Source organism: Bombus pascuorum, chromosome 7 (genome assembly GCF_905332965.1).
Source record: "Bombus pascuorum chromosome 7, iyBomPasc1.1, whole genome shotgun sequence".
NCBI lineage: Eukaryota > Metazoa > Arthropoda > Insecta > Hymenoptera > Apidae > Bombus > Bombus pascuorum.
Genome location: NC_083494.1, coordinates 6,668,226 through 6,686,756, shown reverse-complemented (window position 1 = coordinate 6,686,756; position 18,531 = coordinate 6,668,226). Strand labels below are relative to the sequence as shown.

Genomic DNA, 18,531 nt, shown 5'->3' with positions numbered 1-18,531 from the left:
GAAAGCTTTATGTGTAAGAGTATTCATTCGATTGCCTTATTCTACGTATAATAATTTGTTCGCTGTAATTCTTATTTCATCGTTTTTACTTTTTCCGAATTATTTAATGCTTAAAGTATAGCTGAACGATGTTGTAATAACTATGAAATTAATAGCATCATTCGTATCGATCTGTATGAAATGTAAATGAGTGTTAGGAGTATGCTTATCATCTTTTTATAGGGTTTAGGAGCAATAAATAGCTATATTAAAATATAATAATTTTCAAATTTCAAATATAATAATTATAGCTTAAATTAGTTACAATACGATCTGCTCTGCTTCGCTTAAAAATTATAGAAATAGCTTGAACATAAATAATTTTGGAACGATTCGTTATAAACCTTGTTGAAAAATATCGCAACTTATTTCATTGTTACAGATTTCGATATCTCGTTGCATAACCTTCGTAACTTACTTACAATTTTATCGTATCATGATAATGAAACAATAATTAAAATATCGTAAATAAGAAAATGTAATAAAAATACATTTTATCAAAGATAAGCAAAACTCAGAATGCTTTTAAGTATATACAATGTGTATGTACCTAAAAAACAATGTATACATTTACATAATGCAGGAAAGGTGGTTATGAAAATTCACATTTAGGAGCTCAGTAATATCGATTATTCATCATTACCGGGTCTTCCCATCGTTTCTAGTTGCAAACTTAGAAAGCGTGTTATACTATTCATATTAATGATTAGTGGGAAAACCAAAGTAGCAATACATTAAGCTGATTAAACGTATGGAATGACGCCGATGGTTATATTGCATATCTCTCTTCATAACGTGATCCTATCTCTAATTGCGAACTATCATTATGCAATAATATAGATTTCGTTAAATGACGCAATCTTGTATTATATCATCGATTCAATAAATTAATATACATTGATTAAATAACAAGATCTGTAACTTGATTTATATTTATTAAGCAGCGGTGTATCTTTCAACACTTAAAACCGTATGATTTGCAAATTGGTATAAATTGCGCGATAATTTTATGTAGTAACGACGTGTCAGAATTTTATGCATATGACAAATTTTTATGCTTATGACATTCGTTTAATCGTTCCTACTATATTGTCGAATGAATCAGCTGGTAACGCTGGCTGAAATTTTATTCAAAGCAATTTATAAATTATGGATTATACTAATTTATTAAAAATAAGTAGAACTAAGTTCAATGTTACAAACTAATTCATTTCGTTAATATACTTTAATCGTAATTAATTATAATTTTTATCTGTAACAGAAAATTGAAATTACACGTTGATACTTGGTAATTCGAGAACTTTCAAATCTACTGATAAAATACATCGACACATCGGTGGTTAATTATTATATTATTTAAAATATTTACCTGATGGGTCTCGATTACTTACCTGTAGGGCTTACTGTATTTAACTATACTTAACTGTAGTGAATCGAATTTAACTGCCATATTTAAATATCATCTCACGCATGATTATGACAATTCTGTCCTACAGATGAATTTCTGTGAAACGATTCAAAGAATGTACATCCATAGCGATAAAATATCAAACATTGTCTTTCGCGTTATTTCTTTGTTTCTAAATAATTTACTATTCCGTTTACTCGGCTATTTTCCTATCAATAAATTTCGTTACAAATTATTTCACAGACGATTATCTGTGAGTTTACGTCATTTTAGTGACGCGTCAAATGGTAGATAAGTTCGATCCATTAGCTTCAGTCTCGTACCATTTAAGAACATAAGTCCAAGTAACTAATGAGACTTCCTAATTAAGACGTGGATACCAATAGTTTTTTTTTAAATGTAAACGGATCAATACTATTTTATACGGAGAATCGCAATCGCTGGTTCGATTAATGCAAAATTACGTTCCCCTCATTTGATATTTACCTGGAATACTTCCTGATATATAAATTAACAGCTTGTATGATTTATCAGGTTCTAGCCTTAGGTCACTCTATATTCTATAATCAATAGTATCTTCTTGCAAGCATACTTAATGACCGCTACTTTAATTTAGTAGTACATACATAATTTATGTGCACAACAATATCCTTGAATTGCAACGGTGAATGGAAATTGCATGTATGTATGTATGTATGTATATTAGACAATATGGATCAAGGCAAGAATATTTGAAAATATAGATACGTCGGTTCACATATGATACACGCGTGTGAATATTTCATTCGAATGAAAGAAAGGTGTATGCATATCGAATGTCTATTCTGAAAGAGTCAATAAAGTTGTGTGTTGGCGTACAGATTTTCGCAAATATTAACGATAATCCTTTGTCGTGATACAATAATTTTTCATAGATTTCTATAATTAATGTACTTCCAAATCGATTTTTCTACGTATACTTAACGTATGTTATTTAAAAGAAAAAGAATTTTAGTTCCTGGCAAATACAGGATTTTTTACTTTAAAAAAATTCATTTACCCGTTTTAAAATTGTAAGGTACCAAATCTTAGATCATCATTTTTCTAACGTGTTTTGAAAATTTGTTATAAATATGTTTCCTTGATAACCGTATATTCATAACGTATCTTTGATTATATGGAGGAATATATTCTGTTCTTCGAGATAAAGTATAATCTTCATTTTCTAAAGGAGTAAAGTAATTTCAGATACTGAAATATTTAAAATTGTAGTCGTTGATATTCCTTCGTATTTTCGACATTTTGGCTTGATAAATCTTGGACTCCAAACTTTTCGAAGTTATAGATATAACTGTTTCTCAAACTTAAAACCTGCTTTGTCAAGTTGTTAACATTATTTTTCCCACGTACGCGTATTACAGTATTGTTATCAGGAGTGAAAGAGATTATTTTCCTAGCTTCAGTAAAATGTGAAAAGAATGCACTGTCACGTCGACTTTATCAACGGTAATTATGTTTAGTATTAAAAGAAAACGAAAAACAATATATTATTTTACCACTAAGTGACGATACTATTACACAAACACGACAAGAACAGAACAAGCTGTTTTGCGAAATGATGACATAAATTTTTAAATTAAGCAATAAATTCTTCTAACGTGTACGAAAATTCGTTATTAATAAATACAATTGCAGCGACGGAGATTCTATGGCTTAAAATAGAACGAAAATCAAGAATAACGAAATTGTGTTTGCGATTTCATTTTTGGTTTGGAAACTTTTCAATTATATGTATCTTTGCTTTATTTCCAATTGAATGAGAATAATACCACCTGAACAAGCTACCAATCGAACAAGGATAACAATCTCGCTGCAATCAGATCAAACTTCCCAAACCATTGGAGGAATCTTTCCGTAATACGAAGGCTGTTGAGAACCTCCTCAAATTTATCAAAAGCAATAAACACTTCTACCATTCCATTTAACTATCAATAACCAGCATTACACGTCGTTAATGACGTCGTCGAAAAGGAAAGGAAGAATAAACAATCGAGAGAAAGAGTAAAGAATCGACAGGAAGTTATTCCACGCGCGAGAATGTAAAACGAAATTTCTTCGCCTAAAAATCTCGTTTAGGAGAAAACGGAACGTGGACGTGATTTAGTCGATAAATTTCAAATTTCTCGGAACCAAAATTTCATTTTCTACGTTGTGCGATCATTTAATATGCTAAAACATTTAAAACGTTATACTTTAATATTCGAATAAAGCTCACGGACTTATCCTCCTGGCTGCCGTAAATGTCAAGTTAACCGCACCGCTACCCTATTTTCTCGCAAAGATTACCCGCCAAATTAATCCTGGCCAACTCGTTAATAAATGGAGAGCAAGTGGACGATCGTTATGCGTTTTTCTTCCAAACGATGAACTCCTGCTTCGTTATCTCAAATATTTGACCATTTCATCCGATTGCTCTGGAAACGCTTATACCTCGAATACCGAACTGCTTTGGCACAACGTTATTGGAAGCTATTCTCGAACAACTGCGATTGTTTCGTATAAGCGATGTCGAAAGATCAATTTTCAACCAAATATTGAAAATTATTGTTAGGCAAAGTTAAACCGTATTACATGTAGGGTGAAGTTAGACTGTAATTTCTTAACTTAAGTGATTTCTTTCGAGAACATAAAGGAAGTTCTTTCTTAATATATTAGATATTGCATATTAAAATATTTTAAATATAAAATGAATATAAAATGGAAATATTAAAAATCTTTGTTTAATAAAGTCATCCTCGTATGACCCTCGATACGAGTAGATGTAATTCACGTTTACTTACGAAACTGGTTTGACTTTTACAATTCGTAACTTACTAATGAAATAACGAAGGGAACCGTCTTTCCTTTACCGCATGATTGATGGTTGATCGTAAGTGATACTGAATCATCCGCAGTTATAATCTGCCAATTCATCTCGATACGAATTATATTCTCGAATATTAACGATTATATTTGTCATTGAGTACGAGGCAGTGAAAAAGTGTTTAATGAATATTTTATGATTACATCTACAAATTATAATATTCAAAGGTACTCTGTATAGGAGAATCTTTTTTAAATTTAGAGTTACTTAACTTTGCCACATAATCTATTCAATTTCATTCGATTTGTTTTGAATGAGTTGGTATATCTCTTTGCTCGAGCAACGTTGTACTACAGTGTAATCTTGCTAGTCGTATTAAGAAATAAATAATCGCGAATGCAGGCTAAATTATCAAGTCCAATAAGTCAAAAACAAGTATGCATATACATGAAATTTCAATATACAAAAGATAAGTTAATTTTTTTCTGACGGATGATATATGCGATGTAAGGAAAATTATGCCGCATAAGAAATATTATCTATGAAATATGTATTTTCTCGATTTATCAGCGAAAACTTCTGCGAATATAAATCATTCTTAGTTTGTAGCTAAACTCATGGTAATTTATAGATAAATACGCTGAAATGTAATTTTTTAGCAATTGCAAAGTAAAATCTATTTGCTGAAGTTAAAAGCGACATATCTGCGACGACCATTCGGAAAATCATATTTCTTTTGAAATAACAATAACGTAAATGTATTTTAAAGAGTTTTCTTCCTTTGTAACTTTAGTAAACATACTTAGCTATTTATCCATACAATCACCACTCCTGTTGCACCAGCACTTGTCGCAACGTTACACAAGTTTTTCTGTGCCTACCTTTACGATATACTCCCACCGCGAGTTTATATGTATAACACAATAGTTTCTCACAAAGCGTTGTATCCAGTCCAAAAACTTTTTAAATTTGGCAAAAAAACTATCATGTGAATCGATCGATGTCATCTATCATCTGTGACGAAGTCGTTTTGTAAGCTTCTGCGTAACGCGAAACAGTATTAAACTAAACGGTATTGAATTTCCGTACCCATCGTCTTATCGATGATCTGTCCATAATTTTATTACAATAAATTGCTGTAATTCGACGATAAATTCCTTTTCGAAGAGTGTTCTCAGCATTTAAAAAGCGTCGAAGTGCGACAGACCGCGTTTCGTCATCGGCGGGATTTTCAAATCGCGTCGTCGTTTTAAACGTACGAAACAACGATGATATTCATTATTTAAACAATTTAAACAGAAAATATTCTATGATTTTAGTCGACGTATAAATGAAACTAATTAACCTTCTATGAGTACATTCCACTTTTTTTCGTGCTTCCTATACGTAGACGGGTATTTCCAGTTACTTTTTGAACGAATACAGAACTTGTCAGTTATTATAAATTATCGCACATCGTTGCGACAGTATGAGGTTGCCGTGCGCGACTTTAGTCGTATCAGAGAAGATACCTCTGCAAACGAGATAGATCGATTGTTCGATCGGGCGATCGTTTCGTCAACAACCGAATGCACGCCGCCCACGGAATAAACTCGTGTGTCCCACCGACAATGCACGCTGCCTCACGGGACAAACGCGTGTGACCCACCAGTGGTGCACGCCGGCGTCAACGTGTTAAAAAGAGAGTCGATCTCCGTATGAGCTCGTATCGTTGTATATAAAAGCGTATAGATCGTATTGTTGATTAGTCTACGGTATGAAAGTGTGGTGTAAAAGTTTGTAGATAAATAGCGTACAAAAATCATGTCGTGCAGCGAATCGCGCAACAATACGAAACAAAATGTAATTATAAGTTGCAGAAATATGTAGCTTGTAGAACTGCAACGAGTTTTATCATGACAGATAGGCTCGATTAAATTTTTAAAAAATTGCTTCAACGTGTTCTTTCATCCTGTTTATAACACGTCTTTCTAATTCTTATTTATTTGTAGTATCGTAGATGATTTAATGATTTCACTGTGAATCGTTTCATGTTCTGTCGATCACGTTGATGTCCAACGATTGCGACGACGATAATGTTTCGCATTATCGCTCTTTGGTACATAGAGCATAATGTATATTTGCTGTTATTATCAATGTAAAAGATGAAATTGCTTGTAGATTACATTTTTCCTGCATTTTATTTCTTACGATTCTACGCTATCTGTGTTTGAATAGCCGCGTTTATTTATCTTTCCATTGGTAAACACGAAATTTTCAGTACTATTACACAAACTCGATGCTCCGTTGGATATTTCCAGTATTTACCATCCGATTTGTTTCATGCTCTAACTCTATCATCAGATATAAATTGATTAAAATTTAGATTGGTAGTAAAACATACAGGGTGGTCGTGGGACATCAATCTACACGATTTTTCTGGCACTTGCCACGGTCGGTCAAAATAACGTACCTTGTTTTGTTTTCTCTTTGTCTTTCATATCATACGTTTTACAACGTTGAAGTTAAAATAATTTTCAATAATTCTTCGATCCAAGTACCTTAATATTTTTTTATAAAGAATTAAAAACTGATCGAACGGTACATAAAAGAGAACGTATTGTTCCATTTAAAAATATAGAAATATGTTAAAGTAAGACATTTTTCGAAATTCTTAACATCGTAATTTGTAGTCGATCGAAAGCTGATTAACTATCGTCCGAAACATTTTTTTATCCAAAGTGTCTGAAAAATCGCGGGAACTGAGTTCCACGCTGTATATGTTTCTAAAGGTAAAAATGTTCATTTGACCCCCTCGCATCGGAGAACGAAATATCTCGCCACGCAATGTCTGTCTATGATACGCTTCGGACGAGATATTTTGCCACACAATGCCCTTCGTACGATGTTTTGTACGAAATAGGCATCTCGCGACGCAATATCGTCCATGTAACGATTTGAACGAAATATCTCGAGTCCCGTTTTTCAACGTTTACAAACTCAACGTCTTACGGATTGACTTTTACGCGAATCATTGGACGAGATATCTGAAGTTTTAATAAAAAGACGTACGAGATATCTCGTCCGAAGAGTCACACAAATGATATTGCATCGCGAGATATCTCGTACAAAGCATCACATGAACGACATTGCGTTGCAAGATATCTCGTGCAAAGCGTATATTACGAACGACATTGCGTAGCAAGATATTTCATCCTCCGATGCGAAGGGGTTAAATGTTACTTAAGAATTCGATCTTCCAACAGTGGGCACACGTACGTTTCTGTTCAAATATTTTTCTACCTCAGTTAACTGATTGACTTTCATCCGCTACTATGAGAATCATCGGTAAACGATTTTCATAATTCGACGTGCGTTTCGGGAATTTGTCTGTTCCTTCTTCTTCTAAATATAATCTCTCACTGCTTGATACACAATCATGTTCTTTACGCTTTTATGATGTATTGTATCTTTTATGTGCAACCGTTGAAATATCGAAATAGCGATTTTACAACACGTGCAATGTTATGTATCGTTTCTGAAGTGAATTCTAAGTCATACGATCTTAGACTTTAATTGTTTTTCCAAACGGGAGGATGATTTTGAAAAAAAAAAAAAAGAATTGCTGGCTTTTTAAACACACGCTAGATAGTACGTAAACGATTCCTTTTGATTAAGTGTTCCTTTGAAATGTTTCAAACTGTTTTACCTTATACAGCCGATGAAGGGAGAACGATCCTAACATGCCCTTTAAAGGCTGCCAGTCTATGGAATAGACGAAAAGGGTCATTTATGCTATAAAGTCCATATACGACTTCCCATATAATCTAAAAGTAAAAGTATGTTTACACTCTATTCGTTTATTATTAATTATTAATTACGATTAAATCCAATAACCATATCGTTAGATGCTGCGAGGTTTTATATTTTAATTTTTAACTTTGTAGAATTTTTAATAACGTTCCCTCGGTTCAGAATTTCCACTGTATAGCACATGATATTGAAACAAGCAAGTAAGTGATATTCCTGTAACGAAGAGTCATCAGCTATAAAGAACACGTTATTTTGAAATTACTATTTGCAGTCGTTTTCCAAGATAATTTTCGTGTCATCCAGTTCTGTAACTTATAAATGTCGAAGTTCTAGATAAATCAAATATTCGTATGTTAATTTTCTACGTACAGAGTGTCTCGTCTAATTTGACCACCTTAGATATCTCACTTATTATCGATGATAGGGAAAGACGTCAGAGGCAAACGTTATTTAATTTCGAGGGGCAAATCCATGATGGTAATCGTGAAATTATTCTCAGGGTCATAGTTTCCAAGATTTCCATGTCGTTTGTGTTTCTTTAGATAGGACTGTCTACTTTTACCACCACAGCTGAGTTTAAGACCAGTGCAATAATTTGTAATACCTTGACATTCGTGTAACTTTGAGTAGGAAAAATTTAGAAATGTTTGATAACAGCTACAAATGATGAAACAATTACGGTAGAGTGATCAACGAAGAAAAATGCATTTTTACAAGAGATGAAAATAATGCTCGATAGGAGGAAAGTTCCTTTAACATTGGATCGGTTTTACACGTCTAGAGTATAACAAACAGAATGTTAGTCAGCAAGTTACAAAGACACACAGAGAGTCACACGTTAATCGTTCATAGAAACGTATTGAAGTGGTTAGTCATCGTTTCGAACGCTTATTGAAGTAAGTTTTCTTTCATCAATCACCTTACCGCAGTTACTGTATTATACACAGCTATTATCAAACACTTTTGAATTTTTCGTACTCGAAACAAACTCGTGATATTCTAACAGTGGGACGCGTCACGATGCATCGTTGCGGAACGTCGAGTGACGCGTTTCCGCTGAATTCACCAATCTTCAGATATTATCAAAAGGTACATCGTGTAAACGTCTACCTCGAGGTGATTGTACGTCTATCATTATATATATTCATTAGTCTAAATTAAACAAGGATTAAATTGGAAACTCTTTAGAACACATTTGAATTGTATAATTCACATTCACAGACCGTACACAGGGTCCGACCGAAAAATACGTGGAAGCTGGTACGACGCGAAAAAAAATATGAAATAAAATTTGTCCATTCACGACTTAGATTTCGAGAAAATCGAGTTGGAAAATCGATCGAGTGTACTCAAACGTGACTAGTTCCCTACTGGGCAGGACTAAGAAAATTTAAATTTTATCCGACCATGTTAAATTAATAAATTACTAATAGACTTAAATATTGAATATTAATTAAACAAGGTGCATCTGAATAACATGTGCCGTAACATGTTGAAGGAAACAAATTTTATTCCATGTCTCTTTCTTATTTTCCTGCAAGGAATCACGTCGTGCCAGCTTTTGCGTGTTATTCGGTCGAACTCTGTGTGCGTGTATAATAAGTGCGATTCCCGTAACGCCGTCTCTCATAATACGGGGCAAATCCGCCGCGTTATACGAGGGTCCGCTGTGCTCAACAAACTGAGCAATTAATTCATTATCTAAAATAGGCGTGGAGTACGGAGTATTCGATGCAGCAATTGATTTCGTTGTATCAGGTTTGATTTGGGAAAGTATGCGTTTCTCCACAGCTCCTTCGAGTAACTTAACGATACAAACTCACATGTAGCTTCTGAATGTGAGCCCACCTTGTACCACCTGTAGCAAAACGAAGGATCGTTTAGAAGCGAGCAAGAAGATATCAGAGTATCATCGTCGCAAGAAGCATTGGTATTAGTTACGTGCTTTCTATGTGCTAGAGTCAGGGGCGGATTTACCTTGACGCTAATGACGCTGTAAGTGTCAGGCTCCGGTACTCTACGGTATTCAAAAGTGCTTGTTAAGCAGATTAATAGATTGCCAGAATTACTTAAAATACATTTTTTGGTACGAAGAGACCAGGGGAATGAAAATTTTAGTTTGACTAAAACGATGTTTGTTGAATCAGCACGTTATAGTCATTCGAATATTCAAGACGCCCATCGAGCTATCGATGGGTCCATTCTGAACAGTGTTTTGGAGGATTCTTGCGTTTCCTAGAGTACGTGAAAAACGATTGAATCCTCCAACGAAACTAACCATGGGAGTTTTGAAAGCAGTTTTGTACTTGCTAGTGCATCTTAATTACTTCACATGAAATCAATATTCTCTGTCCAAGTGAATATCATGTTCTCACAGATCGGCCAAACGATCTTTAAACGTAGATGTCGATTACTTATTAGTTTAACAAACATAGATTTAGCCAGCATAAGCTTCCCCAAATTTTGGCTTAGCTCAGGGTCCCCCAAATGATTATTAGCTTCAGGCATCCAAAGGGTTAAATCCGTCACTAGCTACAGTGATTCTCTGCACATACAAACGACATCGAGGGTTCCTGCAGAATCGGAATAAGTTCTTCAATGTGTACATATATACAGAATCTTGAACAATTTTGCTTGAGATAGCAACTTCTCACTGACTACAACAATTGCAGAGGATAAGGCTAAGATGTTTCAATTAAAACTTTCCTGTCATATCATTTTCCCATCTTTACCATATTTACGCGATGGATTGGTAACGATATCACGTAGAAATCTCTTTAGATTCTCAATCTGAAATTATTAAAAGTTTCAGCGATTCCTGTGCGTCAGATTTATTACGATGGATGATGCAATACGCGAAAGCTTTTATAGCAATAATCCAATAATAATAAACAATAGGAAAAGCTAATCTAATTAATGCTGGATGAAGACTTAAATATTATACGAATTATTTTAAAGCCTTTATTTACCGAGGAAAAGCAGAAAAAATTGTAAAATATGAAATTGGATTATTTCGTGTTTTTCAACTTTTGAGCGCGTGTCGCACGCTCTTTTTATTTTATGAAACAGGACCGACAATGAAAAATGTCAACGATAAATTATAGCGAGTCCCAGTCCTGCGCGCCCTTTGTGTTCTCATTATCTTGATACCACTGATATTTTATAATTAAAGTTATAAAGAACGAGGAAAATTTACATGAACAAATAATGTGCAATTTCATCGGCGTACGTTCATTTATAGATAAATGTTACAAGAAGTTAATACCAATGTTTAATAATTTATTTCTCACTTTTATCAAATATTTGCTGATTGGATATTTAATTTTTTTTTTCTTGATTTCATTTATCGAGAATTGTTTTTTAATCGCTTAATTCACTAATTAGTTTTATGTAAAAGCTAAACGATGATGTAATTAGAAAACTGTATAGGATATGTAACATAAACAGATAGGATCATGTTGTACTCTAGAAAATACTATTAAAATATACGAACGTTAAACTCTAACACATAGAATACCCGTTTTTCTTTTTCAATTAAAATAAATATGCTTTTGATTTTTAAAAACTAAGTTAAAAGTAAATGTATTAGCCGAAGTGTCTAACCGTGTCATTGGAACTGGAAGACCTCTGCCAGCAAGATATCATGTTTTCAACATTATTTTCGAAAAATATTGTTGTATCGTCGCTTTTTATTTAATTAATTTGAATTTCGTACGTATTTGGTGTAGAGTTGCAAAGAAAATAGCGAAGAACCTTCAATATTATTTCAAGTTAAAAGATGGCAAGAGATCGAAGAGCATAAATTAACACACCTACAATTTTACGAAAAGCGATAAACGATACACTATACAATTCTTCATACAAACTAGGTGAATAATTGCTCAGACAGACATTAAATACATTACGACCTAATATTTTGCTTGTGTCATATTAAAATTCGTCATAAACGTTTTAAAACGCAAATTTTCTTTATGTAAATAGATACAATTAAACGAAAGGGTAGAATAATAAGCTTCAGATAATAAATGACAGACACTTAGAAAAAAATTAAAAGATGATACGATTAGAGTAATACATTATGGATTAGCTCGTAACTGCGTTTCACGAGTATGCACGCCAAACAAAAATTTTATTTCAGTGAATTTGACGCGTATACTCGACGTCGCTTGTATTTATTTACGCACTGCATGACCTAACTCTGTGAGAGATTTCTAAAACTAAATTCCGCGGTTAAATGTTTAAAAAGATGATTCCATCGATTCTGATAGAAATTATGTTAAAATTCACTTACATTACTTTACGTAATAATTATTTTTTCTTTTAGAATTTTTAATAAGAAGAAGCAAAAATAAAATTTGTGATTCGACTAACTTCAACTAAGTATGTTGGAGAAACAGATCAACAACGTCTCTATCGCAATTTCCATTTTATCATTAATAATCATCTACTATATATTCTGCACTCTTGACTAAACTCTGTGAAAGAAAGTTACATGCGATAAGATCTAATTGGGTCATCCTTCGAGCTTCGACGTATGATATTCTGCTCTATTCGACGCAGTGAAACTTTTGGAAGTCTAGTACTGTCACGGAAACGGATACATCAGCCAATGCTCCGAGGACGCATTTAGACTCCCATCTGCTACTTCTTCGTAATCGGAAATAATTTGTCGTGTCGCTTTCCCAGCCTGTATCGGCAAGCTGCGCACGAACGACGCCAAAAATAGCATTTCGTCTAAGCACCGACGTAATTATAATAGCGGCCATTAGCTTGATGAGCTCCGCAACTGGACCTAGTAATCACAGGGCGTTTAATTAACGTTCGCGTTTCTTAATGATTGTGTTAGGCACGAAGAGGTGTACGCCTTGCCACGGCGATGAACCCCGTTGTGAATTTGAATTCGAGTGGTACCTCCTAGCCCCGTATCGATATCGCGCGTAGGGACACCAAGTTGGTGGATGTAGGAGGATGACTCGATGAGAAATCGTATCGAAACACGCACGTCCGCTCTTCCTTTCCACTTGCTAATACCGAATCCTCGTATGAGTAGAGAGAATTCGCCTGACAGCTCCACCTCCTTTCTCGCTAGTCTACCTACTTCCACCCTCTTTCTTTCACTCGACTCGGCTCCACTCGCCTCGCCTCGCCTCGACTTGGTAAACGTGCTGCGACGCGGTGTGTTGCCGATCGCTATGGCACTCGATCGGCAGGGTCGTTGCGAGACGAATCGCGACACCAATCGCGACACCAGGAGGAAACTCTTCTGCATTTGCACCTGCAGCTATACCTCCGCATCGAGTCCTGAAAACGACGATAGCGTTCACTGTTTTCGTAAGTCATCTTCTCGTCAAGTTCGATGTTCATTAGCTGTTTTGTGTGTAATTTCCTGCGATGCTCGTTTCCCAATTTCCGCGTTATTTCTCGTTATGGTGCGAATCAGGCGTGAACACGGAATCTTTCTTAAGCGTGAGACAGGTTTTGAAATGCATTTAAAAATAAAGGGAGAAATATCTGTTAATTACCCGTTGACAAAGAAGACTTTAGGAAGCCACCCTTAATTTTTGTTTAAGTCGGTTTTGTGCTTCTATTGGTATCTAGCTACGAGCCATTCGCAGGCCGAGGTCAATTTCAGATTTTGAAATTTTTTAAACTTTAAGAATAAGTCGATCGCTTATCTCGTGTTATCGCTTATTTCATCAATTTTCTCTGCTTTTTATTTTATACAGTTATTCGACGTTGCAAATATGCGGCTCATGTGTATTTCTAAAATTATTAAATGAATCGGATCTCGTGTCTATTATTTAATAAACAATAGGTGGTAATCTTCTATGGAAGCAAAAGCACCTAAACATATTAGCAATTTCACTATGAATTATAAGTATTTTCTAGAGAAACTTTGAGGATGTGAGCTTCGAGATAAAGATCATAATTTTAATACAAATCGTTGTAAATTATTGTATCTTATATCATTAGTATATTTCATGATTGTAAATGTACATCGTTAATTTTATAATATTTTAAACTTGCCACAGGAGAAAATCAATACGATGATTTTATCAGTTATAATTTATTTTAATATAATTAATTGTCTGTATCGATTCTCTGTACATAATCGTAGCACGTCTCTTATCTATATTATACATTGTTACTGCTTATCGATCCTCGACGAAATATGTTATATTTATGGCTGCTGTATTCGTTCATTTTCGCACGCTAAACGAAAGAGTTACATTTGTTTGTATCTAGATAACGATCACTTTTATATTAACGATAAATGTCATTTACAGAACCATTTGCCGGACTAAATAAACGATTATGCATTTGACCTACAATATACCTACATATTTCAAAGCTTTAATTCATTCGGTTACCAAATGAAAATCTTATACCGATTCTGATTCGCCCATTAATTTACGTGTATCGTGTATTCTAACATCTTAATAGCGGTACAAAATCTGAAGTGAAAATTACGCGTGTATTAATTAGCTCAGTGCTTTAAACCCTATTAACGATACTAAAGCCACTGATTCTTTGTGTTGCTTATCCCGCAAATAAGTCGATTCTAATCCTTCTTACGTATTGCCATTAGTTTTGTAGATACGCTTTCCTTAATTTTTACACCGAAATATTAACAGTGGGATACAGAGTTGATTTTATTCTTGAGTTTTATTATATCATTTACAAAATTAACTCGATCCATAAATTTAACTATGTTACGTTAAACGATTGTTCTAGATGAAAATGTTAAAAGATGGAATATAATTTATTGACATAGAGAATCACAAATAATTTTCCTCCGGATATTCCAGTGCTCTATGTACAACTACAGGAGAGCACTGCAATTATTTTCGATGTATCGATGGTGTAATATTGATTAATTCTTAAAGCAAGTCGTTCAATTTCCATTGCATTAGCATATAATTTTAACGCTTGTAACGCTTATAACGCAACACCGCAGGCCCTTAAAGATAAAAGCAAGAGGATAGGGAAATTTGTTTATGAAGTAAAACGATCTTGTTATATCGTTAGAAACAAAAACGACGAACCGCTTATTTCAGACATCGTCAGATTATCGTCGTTACAAGAATCGTCAATAAAGCTTATTAAAGCGAATGTAAGACGAAGTAATCCGACACACTAGCTCGTGTTATATTTCATTATCAAAAATGATAAATGCACGTTTGTTGAAGGCTGGGGTAGACTCTTTTGTCTCTGTCATATCAATTTTCATAACACAAAAAGAGGGAAATATATCTAAATCGAGCGATACCCTAATTTATTAAAAAAATATCTATACTTGTACGTCGATAAATTCTCCGATATTTTCTTAATTTAATACGACGTATAATACGTACGCCGTACTTGCCAATTATTTTCTTTATTCACCAATGCGAGATAGTTCAAGATGGATAAAATCAACGTTTCGTTTGTTCGTTTTCATTGTGCTCTGTTCTCGGTTAATTGCCGCACACTAATGCCGTGAGTTCGGAAAATTCACGGTTATTTTCCGACGGCGACCTTTCACGTCCAAACCATAAAAGCACCATTACGTCGATCAAAATATCATTTTACGGATGGTATACTTCCGCAGCAATAATTTTTGCCCGGTTCCGCCACATTTGAAAATCCACCAGTAACGTCCATATTTTCACGCGTCGTAGGATTATGTATACATATACCCACATTGCATATATTTAACATCATTTTGTACATATCAACATCACCAGAAGAATGGTTCAATAAAAATCTTTCGACCTTTTTGAACAGAAAACCTCATTGTAGTTTCACCTAGACCCCGTTAGTGCACATTGTAGCATAAGCACAAACATCGGACAATCCTACAAATCGCTATAGTTAACGACACCTAATACGTATTAACATTACAGGTACAGCGAAATCTTCATTATCTGAACATCTATTACTAACACATTCCAACGTTCGATCAAAATGTTTTGTTATACGAATCAGCTGGAAAGCAAAATGTATTACGTTAACTATCGCAGTGAAACGGGAGATGTGTCCCAAGCGACACAACCGTAAAGACGCATTGAAACGTTTACGATATTTGAAGAAGAACTTTTAGATAAATTTTGAAAGAGACGCGGAGTAAAAAGATCACTGTATTATTTAACGGTAAAATAATTTATCAACATGAAATAATTACGATTCGGAACAAAACATTCTTCCCATCCGAAAGCTTCCCTTCTTTTCTCTTTATTAATTCGAAGGCTCCACCGTATGTATATATGTATATATATATATATATATATACATATATATACATATATATACATATATATATGTATATGTTTGTGTGTTTCGTTTCCTCCTTGAAGCAGTGGAACGGAAAAAAGAAAACGCGAAGAAAGGAGAAAATGACGCTTTACCGTGTTTTACTATTCGAGCAATCGAACGACACACTTTCCTATAATAAATAAAAAAAAAAAAAAAAAAAAAAAAAAAAAGGAAAAGAGAAAAAATATATATCGAATCGAGGGCTTAACCGCACATGGTTATGAACGTTGTTTTGATTTTGTTTTAGGTACGCGGAACGCAGTCAAGCTGGCTGCCTCCGCCGGTAACCCCTCCGCTGCCGTCGCCGCCTCCGCGCATCCTCCTGTGCTTTGGAGCTCGCGCAGGAAGCCCGGTAAGTCCATATGTATACGCGTATTATTTCCTACTCGCGTTTTCATTTCACATCCGTGCTTAACGGCAAAACTAAATGCCAAGAGAACATTCGCATCACCTGCTTGGTTTCTTGCGAAAGTGCAATTATTGCGAGCTGGTGGTTCCAAGTTGTTACTGTTAGTCGAGAGGAGCAACAAGGAGAATCTATCTTAACTCTTAGTCGTAGTAACGAATAAAAATGCCAAGAAAATTACGACGGTGAAACAAGGCAGATTACATTTCAAATTGTTCAAATTGTGACAAAAAACTCGTTTGGAATATTATATGGCGCGATAAGGAATTATTTAATCGATACTTAATCAGGGAAAATGCGATTTTCTATATTACCGGTTACTTAGACCGAGTATTGCTATTATTAGAATAAATTTGTCTTCTTGATGTTTATTCCTCTTTGGTGGCAGTTTCTTACGTCCAATCTGAAGTACTATCCAGCGACGATAAACTGAATATGGCAGTTGATTGAATGCATAAATGACAAAGAGAACATGGAACAATGATGTACGCGTTCGTAAAGAGTTCAAGCATGATAAAGAATACATTTAGATTGTAAACATATTAAATAATAGGCAGTTATGTAAAACAGTATCGTCTGGAAAAAAGGTAACTTTTGTTGTACCGTTGCGCAATAAAAATTCCTAAAAAGTAAAACACAACGGTTTCTTGTGTCGTTCGAACAGCTTTTGCACGAGTTTAAAGATACGATTGAAAAAAAGAGACAACGTTGGCGATTAATGTAACGTTGCAGCGATTGGTTGTTCGTCCTCGTCGCGCATCTGACAGGGCTGCGGCCGCGAAGCATGCAATTGGCCCAGGGGTTAATTTCTCCGCGACCGGCTAATTTGATACGAGCCGTGTTCGTTTGACCCCCACTTATTGACCCTGGCCAGTTAATTCACAAACTCTCAGAGGTCTTTTGGGATTGGAGCATACAACTGATCGTACATTTCGTATATCTTAATGATAGATTTTGCAATAATAATAATTTTGCAATACGGCTTTCATTTGCACACGTTCGCTAATTACGTGCTTCGTTTTAATCAGAATTATTGCGAATATAATGTGGGCTACAATCAACATATATCGTATAATTGTTCTTCAAAAAGCTATATATTTCATTTGTATTTTTTCGAAACATGGTTTATATCGACGCTTATTTTGATTTAATGTTAATATTAATTCAATAAGCAATACTTGAACGTAAAATAAACGAGTATTAAAAACCACACGGTTAATATGCAACATAAATATTTCAATAAATAGCAAAATATATGTTACGATAGACGATAGATAAGATACATAAAGTATAGGTACAACGCTATAGTGAGAAACTATATGTATATTTGCAGTACGGAATAATTATGTCATTAGGTATAGCATAAAAGTTTATTTCTAAAGAAACGAGGAATGTAGGTACATATTTTTTGAAGGAATGTATTAAGAAAATACTAGAAAGATATAACGACAATTTTAATCATTTCTATAAAGTACAAAATGGTATTCAAAAAATAATAATTAAAAAATAATAATGAAATAATAATTTAAGATTTCACGTACAATTTTATTTACAAAGTTAATAACAATGCATCGTCGTTTTAACGATATATCTTTCCTATTAATTTACTGATCCTAAATTGCAAGACTTCCATGGCATTATACCGAGACTAAATCATTTATTTTAATAGTGTGCAACAATTTCTAGTTACAAAAATAAATAAAGCAATTGTTTACGGCTTTTAAACTTTAAACTTTCACGAAGTTTATT

General features: G+C 34.1%; 1 protein-coding gene across 12 annotated transcripts in view; it reads left to right on the top strand.

Annotated features, from left to right (window-relative positions):
* The window catches only part of LOC132908868 (dual 3',5'-cyclic-AMP and -GMP phosphodiesterase 11-like), a 149,182-nt gene that overhangs the window by 51,021 nt on the left and 79,630 nt on the right, over positions 1–18,531 (top strand). For 8 of the 12 annotated variants that reach the window (XM_060963256.1, XM_060963255.1, XM_060963252.1 and 5 more), the window contains one exon: positions 16,624–16,728. Coding sequence is in view for 2 of the 12 variants with exons in the window: in XM_060963251.1 (XP_060819234.1) it covers positions 13,171–13,412; positions 16,624–16,728 (347 nt within the window). In the remaining 10 variants the exon portion in view is untranslated. Of the gene's footprint in view, positions 1–13,170; positions 13,413–16,623; positions 16,729–18,531 lie in introns of those variants that run through there. The other 4 variants (XR_009658442.1, XR_009658443.1, XM_060963250.1 and 1 more) reach the window with 2 other exon arrangements.